This window comes from Aptenodytes forsteri, unplaced genomic scaffold (genome assembly GCF_000699145.1).
Source record: "Aptenodytes forsteri isolate BGI_AS27 unplaced genomic scaffold, ASM69914v1 Scaffold10, whole genome shotgun sequence".
Lineage (NCBI taxonomy): Eukaryota > Metazoa > Chordata > Aves > Sphenisciformes > Spheniscidae > Aptenodytes > Aptenodytes forsteri.
The window spans coordinates 1,693,795-1,707,036 of record NW_008794117.1 but is presented as its reverse complement, the minus strand read 5'-3'; the positions used below and the strand labels follow the sequence as shown (position 1 = coordinate 1,707,036).

The window sequence follows — 13,242 nt, the reverse complement described above, 5'->3', positions numbered from 1 at the left end:
ATTCCATATTTTGTCATTATAGACTGGCTTAAAAACTTGTATTATTGCAGCAGCTTTAATAAGTAGAATTTAAGTGGTAGACTGTTGCCAACACATCACATATCACTTTAACATCAGTATATGTTCTAGGTTTCTCACCTTGTCAATCATTTTACGGGCTTCCATTTCTTCAGAATTGGGATTTTCCAACTCAATAGTGTAAGTACCTTTGTCACTCTGGTCATCCTCATTGTCCTTTTCAGTAGCAGTAGAAATATGTTGGCTTTTCAACTTTTTGTCCATCTCCTGGTTCTGACTAGGCCTATGGCCAAGGCTTCCTGAACTCCTTAACAATGCAGCTTGTAAGACAGGTAATGCAGCAGAGGGTTCTTCTGATTTTTGTTTTAAAAGTTTTGCATGAACACCATGTACTGCTCTGTGATGCGATGAGCTAGCTTGCACAGATGAAGGGACTGCTTTCTCTCCTGACGTAGGTTTCACTCTTTCAGCTCGCGCATGAGGTGTTGGAGATGGAGATTCTGGGCACAGAGCTCCTACGTTCTGAGAAAAGGAGTAAGAACGTCTCTTTCGAGGATGGTCTTCATCAAAAAATTCAATCATAAAGGCAGTCTGACTCAAACCGGCTTGCTCTTGCTGCTTTTCTGCAGAATGGACTTTCTGGTATGACTTTTTCAGCTCTGTATGATGATGCCTTAAGTGTTCTTCAAGTGCTGCCCGCTTACTGTAATGCCGGTGTGCACCAGCATTTTCTGAATCACTTTGTGTACCATCATCATGCTTATTCCCTACAAGCAAAGCAAAAGAATATATAGCACAATGAAACAAAAAAAACCCCAAAACCAACCCAACACATACAAAAGAAACCGGCAAACTAAGAAAGAAAGAATTTCAAATTGGTTTTCTGTTTAGACTGCAACAGCTTTCAGTACCTGGCTCTGCAAATTTTGCACAGCTCCTGGTAATGCATTCAACTTGCTATGAGTCAAACAATGAAACACTTTATAAGCTGATCAGCAACAGCAGTGCGTTTCAATTACCCTTTTCACCAAAATTCTCATCTGTGAATACTTATCAGTGACTTACAAAAGCCAGTATTTTACCAGCTGTACTGTAGTATGTTTCCCAATTATATTAATTTTGTTACACAGCCAGTTGATTTCAAATGACTACTGAAACATTTTAGGCAGGGTTAAGAGAAAAAAGAAAAACCTACAATAGTCCTTCTGGTAGCTGAAAATAGCCATTGAGAGCCACAGTTCATATTGTTGGATTCTTCACACATTTACAACAGTTTATCATGAGAAATGTCTACTGAAAATTGGAATGAATTCTTTATTACTCTTTCCAAGAAGTACAATGAGTTTTTCCATCATTCATTCCCCTCAGCATCTGATGTATGCATGTAAAATGGTTGTTATTACTTATTAATTCCACAAACTACTTTGAGATCTATGAATAAGGAATACGTATTTAATAAATCATATATACGCATATAAATATACCTTGTAATAACACCTGAAAATGCATGGAAGGCTGGATACTCATACCCAGTAAGTCACATTTAACTCAGAGCAACTTCATGTACAATGGAAGTGTCTACACTTTTAAGTTTTAGCTCAGTTCCTGGGAACTTCTTTGAACTCTTTTGGATCAAGTCTTACTCATGTATACATAGAATGTACAATTTATCTTTTTTTATTTTCAAGAGGATAGGTTTTTTTAAGGTTTTCTCACTTACATAGTTAGGATATGCAGCTACTATTCGGTTAATTAGTAATCACATATTGGGAAACCTTACTTATCAGACTAATAGCACTGAATACACAGCTGAAATCCTAACTTACATTCCTGTTTGCTACTTATTTGTACAGTGCCTAAGAAAATGATGTGATGGTTCATATACTTCCAAATAATAACAATAAATATCAACACCACAGTGAAAGTCATAACATATAATTTTAGCAGTTTGATTTCAGTACAGGATATTGCAAGTATTCTCTACCTTTATGATTTAAAAAAGTACAAGTAATGAGTGAGAATACAAACAGATCACAGAAGATTACAAAATTCAGATATTTATTATGGCCATATGCATCCCATAACTTACACCTCTTTCAGATGAAATTTTATCAAACTTTCAGGAGTTTCTGCTAGGAAAAGACTAAGGCCCTGCAAACAAAACCCTTCCTATTTACCACAGTGACATGGCTAATATTTTAAAGAATGTTCATGAATATAATACAGTATCATGAAGACCAAAGAATGCTCTGTGATATACTCTAGAAGAAATATTATGCTATTATCTTAATGCTAGCACATTGATATAATCCTGTTTTCAAAATTTTATTTTTTAGCTTAATTTAGATGAGTCAGCCTTAAAAAAGCAGACTTCTGATCAGTAAGACAAAGCACACTGTACCCAGTCCCAGCCGGTTAAAGAGCTAGACATGATAATGTCACAGAATGAAGAAAAAAAGGAACTGCAGAGTTAAGACGCTGAAATTAAAAACCGAAAATAAAAGAGGCTTGAAAAAGTTCTGCAGAAGTTTTCATTCTGAAAGTTTGAATGTCACTGGAATCTTCACCTGAACATCAAAACTACTCTCTTCTCTATTCTGCTAAGTGGCATCCAAAAGTAAGTACACTTTTCACACTTAACATTTGATTTAATTTTATTTGAAGCGTCACTGTCTGCAGTAAATGAACATGTATAATCACCTGGAACTCCATTCAACAGCAGCATTCTTATAAATACAACATTCTGCAAGCTTAGTATAAAAATTGAAGCTCTTCGTCTATTTCAGATTCCTGACTCAAACTTGACTCCATCATACATGATCGATTTAGTCAGAATAACTGTATGATGTATTCTTTGCAATAAATGATTTCCATAGAGCACATGAATATTCACAGAACATATGCTATTGGAAGAGTTGCTAAAAGCATAAATTGAACTTCACAGCTCTGATTCTAAAAAGCAATTCAGCTTTTTAAAGTAATGCATGGGAAAAAGTGAAATATATAAAATTTAACTAAGGTTTGGGTTTTTTCCTTTTCCCTTTCAAGATCAATGTTTTAAATACCTGATGTTTTCAGCTGTACTAGAATATCTCCAATTAGTATACTTATTGTAAGACGATTCAGGATTTGGTTCTCTATCCTCTTTTTAAGACTTAATACTGCAATAAAATTTCCCAGCACAGATCCTTGTGCGCATGTGGAGTATCTGTGATTTCAACTGAACTCCGCAAGGGCTCAGGGATCCACTCACTGGATGCTGGTGAGGAATCGTTGCTTTCAGAAATAAGCATAGCTGGAATTATTCACTTTACCTTTCAGTCTCTTCAAGTACACTGGAACGTCACTCTTAATACTTTTGGAATCCTCCTCTGTTGGTTCCCATATCATTCTAGGAGGATTGTTCTGTGCTAGCCAATCCGCTACTTTGCTCTCTGCGGCCATCATCACTGTTTGAAGCCCAGGCAGGTCCTGACCACTGGAGGAAGAAGGCTTTTTTGACTTGTGACGCTGTTCCGATGTGAATTTTGTCACGTGATCTTTGATTGTTACTTTTCCTGGAGTGTTGTCATCAAATTCAATGGTAAAGGAAGCATGCCCTGCACCTGCTGCATGGGAGCTTTGGGTGTCTTTTGTTGGAATTTCATGAATAGTGCTCTCTGCTACCTGTGAAGGTTGCTGGAATTCTTTTGTAGGGATTTCAAAATAACTTGGCTCCCTACAGAAAGGATAAAGTTCTTCATTTGCAGCTGCAGATTGCTCCTCAGCTTGCTTGGCATCTGTGCTGCATCCTATTAAGAAAAATAAAAAATAGATTTCACAATACTTGGGTACTTCAGGTTCTTCAAGAAGTTTCCGAACTCCTGTAAAGGCCACTTGAGTAATTTCTGGAATAAACAGTAAGAAGATTGAGCAATGTAGTTCTGGAAAATAATTCCAGAATTACATATAAAAAGTATTACTGAAAAGACAGCACAAGCTTTGGCTGTAAGGAATGTAAAGTGGCAAAAAGCTCACTTAGAATTTTTCAAAAATTTTTAGATGATGTAAAGGTCAGATGAGTTATTAGCACATGGAAAACAGGTAAATCACATTAGAGAAATAGTTGAGATGATCATTATTGCAATTCTAATCTATCAGAAAAAACATCAAATCAAGGTGCCCCCAAAACAAGTGCTAGTGATCTGGCTTTCATTTCCTGCAGTGGACAGCTGGTACAATTTTGTTTGGTAAAATTCTTTGGAAAAACAATTCACACATTAGTGCAAGATAAACATTAATTCTGGCTTGAAAAGTTTAACACTGATAAGCATTGGAAAGTGTTTTGGAATTCAAACACTTTATGTTTCTACAAAAGACAAAACCAAAGAATTGAGCTAAATCCTACTGTTATCTGCTCTTATTTTACTTGTTTCCATAATTTGTAGATGAACAGAAAAAGTAACAATAGCTGGAAGCATGCAGAATGTTAGCAAACCATGCTCTAACTGGGTAAAGAAAGCAGAATGTCGAAAAAGCATGGGGTAGTAATTGAAAGTCCCACTGTATAGCCTGAACGAAGCTTAAAGCTTCTTGTGGTTGCAGCAAAGCTACCAATGTGCCTTCAAGAAAACAAACCTTCTGGTTGCGTTTCATGAACTAGTAAGCTAGCCAAAATATCTGGTGTAGAGATGTGCTACAAGCAACAGATGCTCAAGATGTTAGCAACAATGGCAAGTTACATTCCAGCAAAAGAATTCTGAATAGTTCCTATGCGATTTATCATGCACCACATTAAGATGTTTAAGAGATCATTTTAGGTTGCCAAGTAAAGGAATAAGAATGCAATTAATAGATCTCTGGTGCTGAAAATAGCCACGCTATATCAGCTGAAATAGTTAACATTTGTGTATGAAACTATTATGCAATAAGGTAGCAAGAGAAACATTTTTACTAGAGTCAGGAGTTTAAGGGGTAAAGGATGCAGAATGGCATAATGCGCCTCTGCTGTTCTTCACAAACACATGCTTCTTGTGAAGATTCAGGAAAAGGTTAAAAATTAAAAAATAGAAAAGGATAGTAATCTGATACAGAGAAATAGAACTAATTAAGGGACAGCATAATAGCTGGAGAAGTTAAAAAAGAATGATGTTATGGAGTGAGAACAAAAATAGTACACATACTTTATTATTGCCATGCTTGGATACCAACAGGATAAAATAACTCTGATGCAGGTAACACAGCTGTTTTAATTTATTTTATCTAAAAGTAGCTGTTGCAAACACAAAAGATGTTCAGAATTCAGACAGTTTTTATATTGTGCTGTTGCATCCCAAGAATACTAGCTGAGGTCAGCTACCTCATCTCTGTGGGGTAGTTTTCAGGCACTACAGCAGCAACTCACTACTCCCCTCCTGGGAAACGGAATGCCTTTTTAGTCCCCTTCCTGAAAACACTTATGCCAGCAGACAAACAATACACAATGAATATACTTTACTGATGCAAAGGTCATTAAAAAAGCTTCTATGTTTAGACAGAAAATGTACAGAAATAAACAAGTCGCGCTCTGCAGCTACTAGATTTTTGGTAAACTACCATCACTCTCCGTTTGTTTCACCCAGCTAACAAGCTGGAATGGATCAAGCTCTAGTAGGATCAAATCTAGAGCCAGGATCCTTACAGTATGCAACACTGTCATTGAACAGGAGAGTAATCCACCAGGGAGTCAGTCCACATGCACCTTATTTTTTCCCCTATGGTTCTATTCAGAGCTTCAAGCCTACAATTTCATGCAATTCCTGTAACCAATAATTAAGCACGATACAGTGTTCAATGCTCCTTCAAAAGATAACTGGCTAATACAGTATGTTTTCAGATATATTTCTACTTTTGGGCCAGGTAAGAGCACTCTACTGGCCACACAACAAACAATATTTTTCAGTAAATATGAAACAACTGGTTCATCACCATCTTTTGAAAATTATAAGATTGGAGCCAAACTGCATCAGATGTATGATAGGCTTAGGATGAGGGGATCTGTAACACTAGCTTGTCAGCATTGATGGGCAACTTCATAAAAAAATTTTCCCTGTGAAACTTGATTGCACCAAATTTAACATTTGAAATCATCTGTTTATACTATAATGATATGCACAGTATTTGATTCTAATATTTTTGATTAAACAGATGCTATAATATCGTTTGAATCTAAATTATGACGGAGTGAGTTTAATCAAGTGAGAAACTGAACTACAACTAAACTGTAAATTTTTCTAAACTAGAAAAATTCTTAGAAATGATATAATGAGAAATATCTGAAGTACAAGTTATTTTTAATTACCTAAAAATCCTATTTTCAGTCTGAAGTACTTGTATTTTTAGAAGAGTTAAATACATCAGAATTGATCAGCATAAGGAATTGAAAACAATGAGGAAACAAAAAATTAATATAGATCCTGATCTGAACCACCTTTTGGAATTTTTCACCCAAATTCTAAATGCAAGTCCTTACAGCTTTCTAAGTATTACAAAGAGTGATCTATAAAATAGCCTTACCTTTGAAATCCTATTATAAAAAAAGTCATCTGCCAAGATGAAGGAAATTACGTATCAGACTAAATACAGATAGCTTTAAAAGAAAACCCTCAAGCAAATACTGAAGATAGTGGTCATCACAGCTCTATAATTTTTAAACAGAAGCAGCATAGTATCTGTACAGCAAAGGCGGCAATTGGGTGGAACTGAAAGTATGTTTCGGGAAAACGAGGGGACAGACGGGTTGTGAACTGCAATCTCTTCAGGAACTGAAGAGATTTCTGAACTGGCAAGAGTGAAAGGCAAAGGGCAGAAAAAGAACCAGGGTATCTGTAAAGAAGGAGCTCTCATTCTACAAAGGTCTAGAGCTACAAAAAACAACTGTGCAACAGTTTCAAGGCAAGAAAGGAAGCACTAACTGTAGCTGCTGCACAGGGTAGTGAGACTATTAAGGAAATAATGAGTCTCGGAGAGGCTAAGAGGGAAACTATGTAATATTTGGGAAATCGTAGGCTTAACCAAATGGAGATTCAGGGAGATTCTTTACTGGAATAATCTCAGAGATGATCATGAGAAAAGCAACATTCACTTTGTGACGTTAGCAGAATTGATTACACTTGCTAGGACTTTTGGGGTTTTAAGTTTTATTTCTTAATCTGTTACACACACAAATAGTCAGAATCTTAAAATTTTACTTGCCAGCCTGGACAAGAAATGTCATAGGTGTTCTGTGCTATTCAACACAATCTATCAGATATGCAGGAAATTGCCTGTGTATATGAATATATTTGTCATCTGCAAAGATAGGATGAAACTTCAGAAAATATTTTGCACAGTCTTCAGATTTTTTAGAAATGTTCTTTTCTCTTTCTCTCTATATTACTACTTTTTATTTCCCACTTACCTTTTAGGTTCTTTTTTTGCTTTATGGCTGAAGCATATTTTCCATTTGTTATTTAAAGACAAGATTGTGAATAATACATGTAATGATTCACCTAGTATTAAATAAGATCTTTCTCTTTTAATGTTGTCATAACCTGCCTTATGAAATAATATCAAAATTGCTCTCTCTAAATAAAAATATAAAATAGTAGTGTATACAAATACCCACCTCATAATATATCATTTAACTGCATGCTTTAAAGGAGTTAAAGTGAAAAAAGTGCAAAACAAATCTTACTTAAGTATATTGCTGTGATAGCTCTAAAAAGTTCTGTAAACTCCCCATGACATACTGTGCACATTCACTGCTATAGCTTTGCAACGCAAGCCTTACATATGCAGCACTTGCATGTATTCCAGGCCAAAACTCAGCAAAATTCTAGAACAAACTTCTAGGAACTTTAATGTTAATACTAGTGATTAAACACGTGTGTGTAATCTCCTACACATACTGATTACGCTGGAATTTCTAAAATAACAGTCAGCCTGCTTTACCTTAAAATGACACTGTTTCTTAAATGTAAGGAACATTTAATCTGATACATTGTTATGCAATGCTGGAATTAAAAAATACTTCATGCCAAATGGAAAAAATTACTTCAGATTCTTAAAGTCTGTTTAAAAATTTACTTCTATGTTTTCTTAGATTTCTGGTAAAGGCATTAATGATGTAAAATTCTACAACTACTACTGAGATCAGCAGAGAATGCAGTTTTTTCTTTTCCAGGAAGTGAGAGTGTAACACATGGCAATAATAATAATTACACACCCAGTAAACTTGCCAATAACATGTAAGTTTAACAGCTGCGGAATAGATAAAGTCACACCATAGGTGTATATGCAACTGTTCATTTTAATACGGACTAGTAGATCTATGGATCATTAAATTAGAGCAACATGCATGTCTGAAAAAAGCAGAAAGGTTTTTTCTTTTTAAAGTTTTCCAGGATATTCTGCTCTGTTTGCAAATAAATTCCATTAGTGAGTTTCCATTGTGATAGAAAGACAGTGACATTGAAATAATCTTATTAACTTGAGACTGTAAAGACTAATTGTCTATTGTTGGCTTAGCAGAAACAAACCTCCCATTTCAATCTCCTCATTAAACCTCTCCCCATCTGTTAAAATTCATGCCTTCTTTTCTATTCAGTGAATAATCATGTACTAAATCATTAAAGCATGAAGCAGATTCTTCATAGGATTAATTTGTTAAAATTATATCAGGCTTTATCAATTGGAGTTACTGAACAAAAAGTTTAAGAACTTACGTACGTGAATTCACCTGTAACGTACTTACTTTAGGCAGTTTATATCAAGAAGCATGTTCTAAATTGGTGTTTTAAATACTTAATACAATTTAGCCCATGAAAGAACAAATAACTGCACCAATCTTGAATGTCTTTTATTAAATTAAAGTTCGTTTTTATTTTAAAAATATCCGAACATGACAGTCTTGTGGACTTTCCAATTTCCTTTCATTAAAGCGTTTCTTTATATTGATTTCCAATCATTATACTCATCTATGTTATAAAACTGAAGTGCATGAAGAAAATACATACTAACTTGTTGAAAATTAACTTAACGTTTTCATGGAATGTAATTGTAGGACAAAGGGGCCCAAAAAGCTTATGTCTTTATTTTACAATTGTATGAAAACATTCAGGATATTTTTTTGCACACTTCTACACAAACATAGTTAGTGTTCTGAGATTGAGGAAATGTGTCCATAGAGGCAAATGTGAACTCTTATCTGGTCTGTCTTCTCAGGCTCTCTGCCAACACTACTAAAAACATCTACAACAGTCAAAAAACAGACTAGTAAAACATACAACTAATGTCTACTCAGAGATTAAGTGATTGAGATAAAGAAATCACTTGTCTATACATGGGATTTTAGTTCCTCATCCTCCCAGATTAAATTGTTTTGCAAAAATGTCAGGTTTGTTTCTTCCTATAACATTTCAAATAAGCTTTTGTTTAGTATGTGCTTATTCAAACTGAATTCCATTCGTGCAGATTTATTAGTCTTTCAGTTTGAGGAAACAGAAGCTATCCCTACACTCTACTTAGATTAATTCTATTCTTAGGAGATAAATTCATGATTAAACAACAACAACATAAACAAAAGGGATTTTTAACATATGTTGTACATTTTAAAGAAAAGAAATGTTGTATTTGCCAAGAAGGCTCCGGGCCCAAATTTTATTTTTATATATAGTGTATATATCTGGAAATCAAACAAACAAAATCAGTTAAACACTGTAGAAAATATTAGTCCATCTTCTCTATTCATCATTTACCTTATGATGACTTCACTAAGGCAAAACATGGCAAAGATATCCCCATCACTGAAGTTCTGCCTAGAACAAACGTATTTTCGTCTACTACTGAAACAGATTGCACCTCCTTGACTAGTTTGAGAGGAAGTTGGAATCTTATTTTTCTTTGAACTCAGGAACTAAGACAGAAGCACTGATCACTTTCTGAAAAATCTCTTGGTAAAATAAATGCAAGAGCATGTAAACCATTTGATGCAATATTGCTTCTGAAAAAGCAATTTACAATTATGAAAAAATAAGAATAGGCATGCTACTAAATAGAAGCTGGAATCTTGTGTCATACCTTGTTAATGGCATAGCATCAAAACCACAGACTTCAGGATATTACTTTTTAATAATCCTATATTTAATGAGGGCAAATAATGTGGCATGTTTTTTAAAGTAAAACAATATAGATGGATACACACGAGTATAAAAAGCTTGATGAATTAATACTTTTGTTATATTAGTTTGCTGCAGACATTGGCATCTAAGCAATAAAAACACAGATACTAGAGACTACCATCCCTGTTTTGGCATATACAGCAAGATACAGTCACAAGTTTCATAGCCAATAGTTAATGCTTCCTGTAATCTGGAAAGTAAGGAGAATCATGTGGCTAGCAAGTCTATCAAAGGCAAGACTCGAAGGCAAGGACTTAATTCTTTTTCTTTGTAACTGATGACTTACGCGCTTTTCCTTTTTGTTGAGAAAAATGGAAGTGGAACAACATCTAACAGTCATTGTCTCATTATTATTGCCATTAGGAACAAAATTTGGATTTCTTAGGAATGCTTAAAAGTGTTTGAAGAACACATTTCTAGACAAGATTTGAACTGTAGAGTTATAGATTACTCCTGTAGGCTATTAAATCTGTAAAAAGTCTCCACAGGAGCACGCAATAGCATACTCTACTCATGCTGCGTACGGTAGAGAAATTTTTCACCAAAAAACCAATCAAATAAGAAAGCATTCTATAACTGTACTGCATTATGACGCAGTTCTTTTATATGTGACAAAGCTGTTTAAGTTGCATGAAAACTGTCACTAATTCAAATCTTTTCACTTGCTTTCTTTCTACTAGACCAATCTTAAGGGACTTACTTTACTGTCCAAGTTGTGACAACTTTAGACTAATACGAAAAAGGTCATTAATGGCTATGACAAAAAGCTAACTCCAAAGACGTTGACTTCATTACATTGAAGTGTTAATTTAGTTTGATTTTACATGTTTTTAGAGTACTCCAATTCCTGCAAAATAGGATTCATGATAACCAAAGCAACTACTATTACAGGAAGAGAGAAATCCCCACCTCAATTAAAGTATTTTAAAAAACTCCAAACTTAAAACTGTTGGGCCTAAATGTGTATCTAAACAGCTAAACAAACATGGTTGAATTTTGTCCTAGCTTGAGTAAGTTTTAAGGTTATTCTCTTTATTAGAATAGCAGTCACTTTATTTATACACCTGATGATAGATTTAGAAGCCTAATTATAGGCTATGAGATTTAAGTTTTGGCAATGCATACTGTGTATAGACAAGCTAACTAAAAAAAAATCTGTATTACAGGGAAATGAATATTACCAGTTTAACTTTAGACTATGCAGATCTTTACTGCAAGAACTTTGAAATGTAATTTCCACTAATGCAGTATTATTGAATTATAGGAGAGAATGTTAGCATAGGCCACCTTAAATAGCTAAAAGTCAAATACAATAATAATATAGCACCATTTATTTTCAGAAATTATTTTGATAAAATATCCCTATGCAATCTCTAATTTTGAGCATATAAAATGACAGATATGGATTAAACTGATAAATAGGACACACTGGTTCAGGTAACATTATTTTCTATATTTACTGACAACAAATTGTATTATACACTAGAAAACTGATACGTTATATGTGAATTTTTTTTAACTACCTTAATTTTAATAGGTTTTCATCTATGCAGACTGTCTCTAAAACTTCCAAACTTTAATCTGTTTAGTTCCCTAGTTAAGAATATATGTACTTTACTAACGAGCACAAACCCCACAAAAATAAGACAACAGACTTACCTGAAGCCCCCGTCTCATGCATTTTTTCTTCATGCTTGCTATCTGGCTTACAACCACTTTTTTCATCAGCTTCGTCATCACCCCACCAGGCAGGCTGTCCATACAAAGGTGTCCCACGAGGCATGGCAGAAAGATCTATAAAATCAGCCCAAAGAAGAGGAAATTACTTCTCTGTTTAGTTGTGATATTTAGGTTAAAATCACATGAAGAGCAAGTCATTTGCTGGACCGTTTCTCCTGGAAGCTGAAGTGAATTGGTTGCATGCACTTGCCGAAATACAAAACAAACTTGGAGGCTGGATAACTGATCCGAGTTCTAAATATAAAAGCTTACTAATGACCTGATCAAAACTTCTGGCACAAACGTTTATGCAAAGGCAGCTGACATCTCTTATTGTTACCCTGATATATCTGTAAACATTATTTTCTGCTTTCAGTTTGAAGTCATCAGCATAGCAGTACATTCCTAAAAGCTGTCCGCTGCTATTTCTGTGAGAAGATTCTCACTTTTACCCACAGTGACCTTTCAATGAAATCTGAACACACTGCATGAAAAACTGATCAAATTTTGCAATGTTGCCAAGGTTCCAAATTGCTGACAGCTACTAGAGTGCTGAAAGTTACCTTGTGTAAAACATTACTGAGCCCAACCATTTTTTAATTTTTTTTAAAGGCAATAGTTAAATTACAGTACAATTAAAAATGCTATTTCTTATATAGGATGTATACACAATTAACACATTTAAATGCAAAGATTAAATATGAAAAAACACACCAATATAATTAAGATTTCTACCTTGATGATAAATTGACTGGATTAGTTTTGACCTGATTTCTCGGGAGAATACTTCACCCTACCGATACTTAGCTATTCTAGTATCATACAGATGTTCTGAAGATATTTTATATAAAGACCGTTTAAAGTAACATGGTCTGTTCAAATCCAGCTTAGTAGCTTGTCTGTTACTTTGCCTATCATGAATTTCAACATTTTTATTCAATGTTTTATTCACTGCCATTCCAAAGATGATACATAATTTCATAGCCATGCCAAAAGTTTCAATATGATTTGAAGATACTAAGTACTTCTTTTTTTAAACAGCATTACACTTTAGCCAATACTGAATTGTTTTTAAAAACTTGATGGCTGATGCTTGTGCACTGATTTAGCAATAGTAAACAGCTATGCATATATACAGCAACAGTGAGCGAATCAATCCCCAAAATCTTCCATGGGAAGATCATGGAACAGATCCTCCTGGAAGCTATGCTAAGGCACATGGAGGACAGGGAGGTGATTCGAGACAGCCAGCATGGCTTCACCAAGGGCAAGTCCTGCCTGACCAACCTAGTGGCATTCTATGATGGGGTGACTACATCAGTGGACA

At 34.6% G+C, this 13,242-nt stretch overlaps 1 protein-coding gene across 7 annotated transcripts in view; it reads right to left on the bottom strand.

Moving 5' to 3' along the window:
- The window catches only part of CEP170 (centrosomal protein 170), an 84,331-nt gene that overhangs the window by 56,359 nt on the left and 14,730 nt on the right, over nucleotides 1-13,242 (bottom strand). For 3 of the 7 annotated variants that reach the window (XM_009276106.2, XM_009276116.2, XM_009276072.1), the window contains 3 exons: nucleotides 11,856-11,990; nucleotides 3,333-3,809; nucleotides 139-785 (listed from right to left, as the gene is read on the bottom strand). In XM_009276106.2, coding sequence (XP_009274381.1) covers nucleotides 139-785; nucleotides 3,333-3,809; nucleotides 11,856-11,990 — 1,259 coding nt within the window. Of the gene's footprint in view, nucleotides 1-138; nucleotides 786-3,332; nucleotides 3,810-11,855; nucleotides 12,126-12,195; nucleotides 12,328-13,242 lie in introns of those variants that run through there. The other 4 variants (XM_009276090.1, XM_009276099.2, XM_009276124.2 and 1 more) reach the window with 4 other exon arrangements.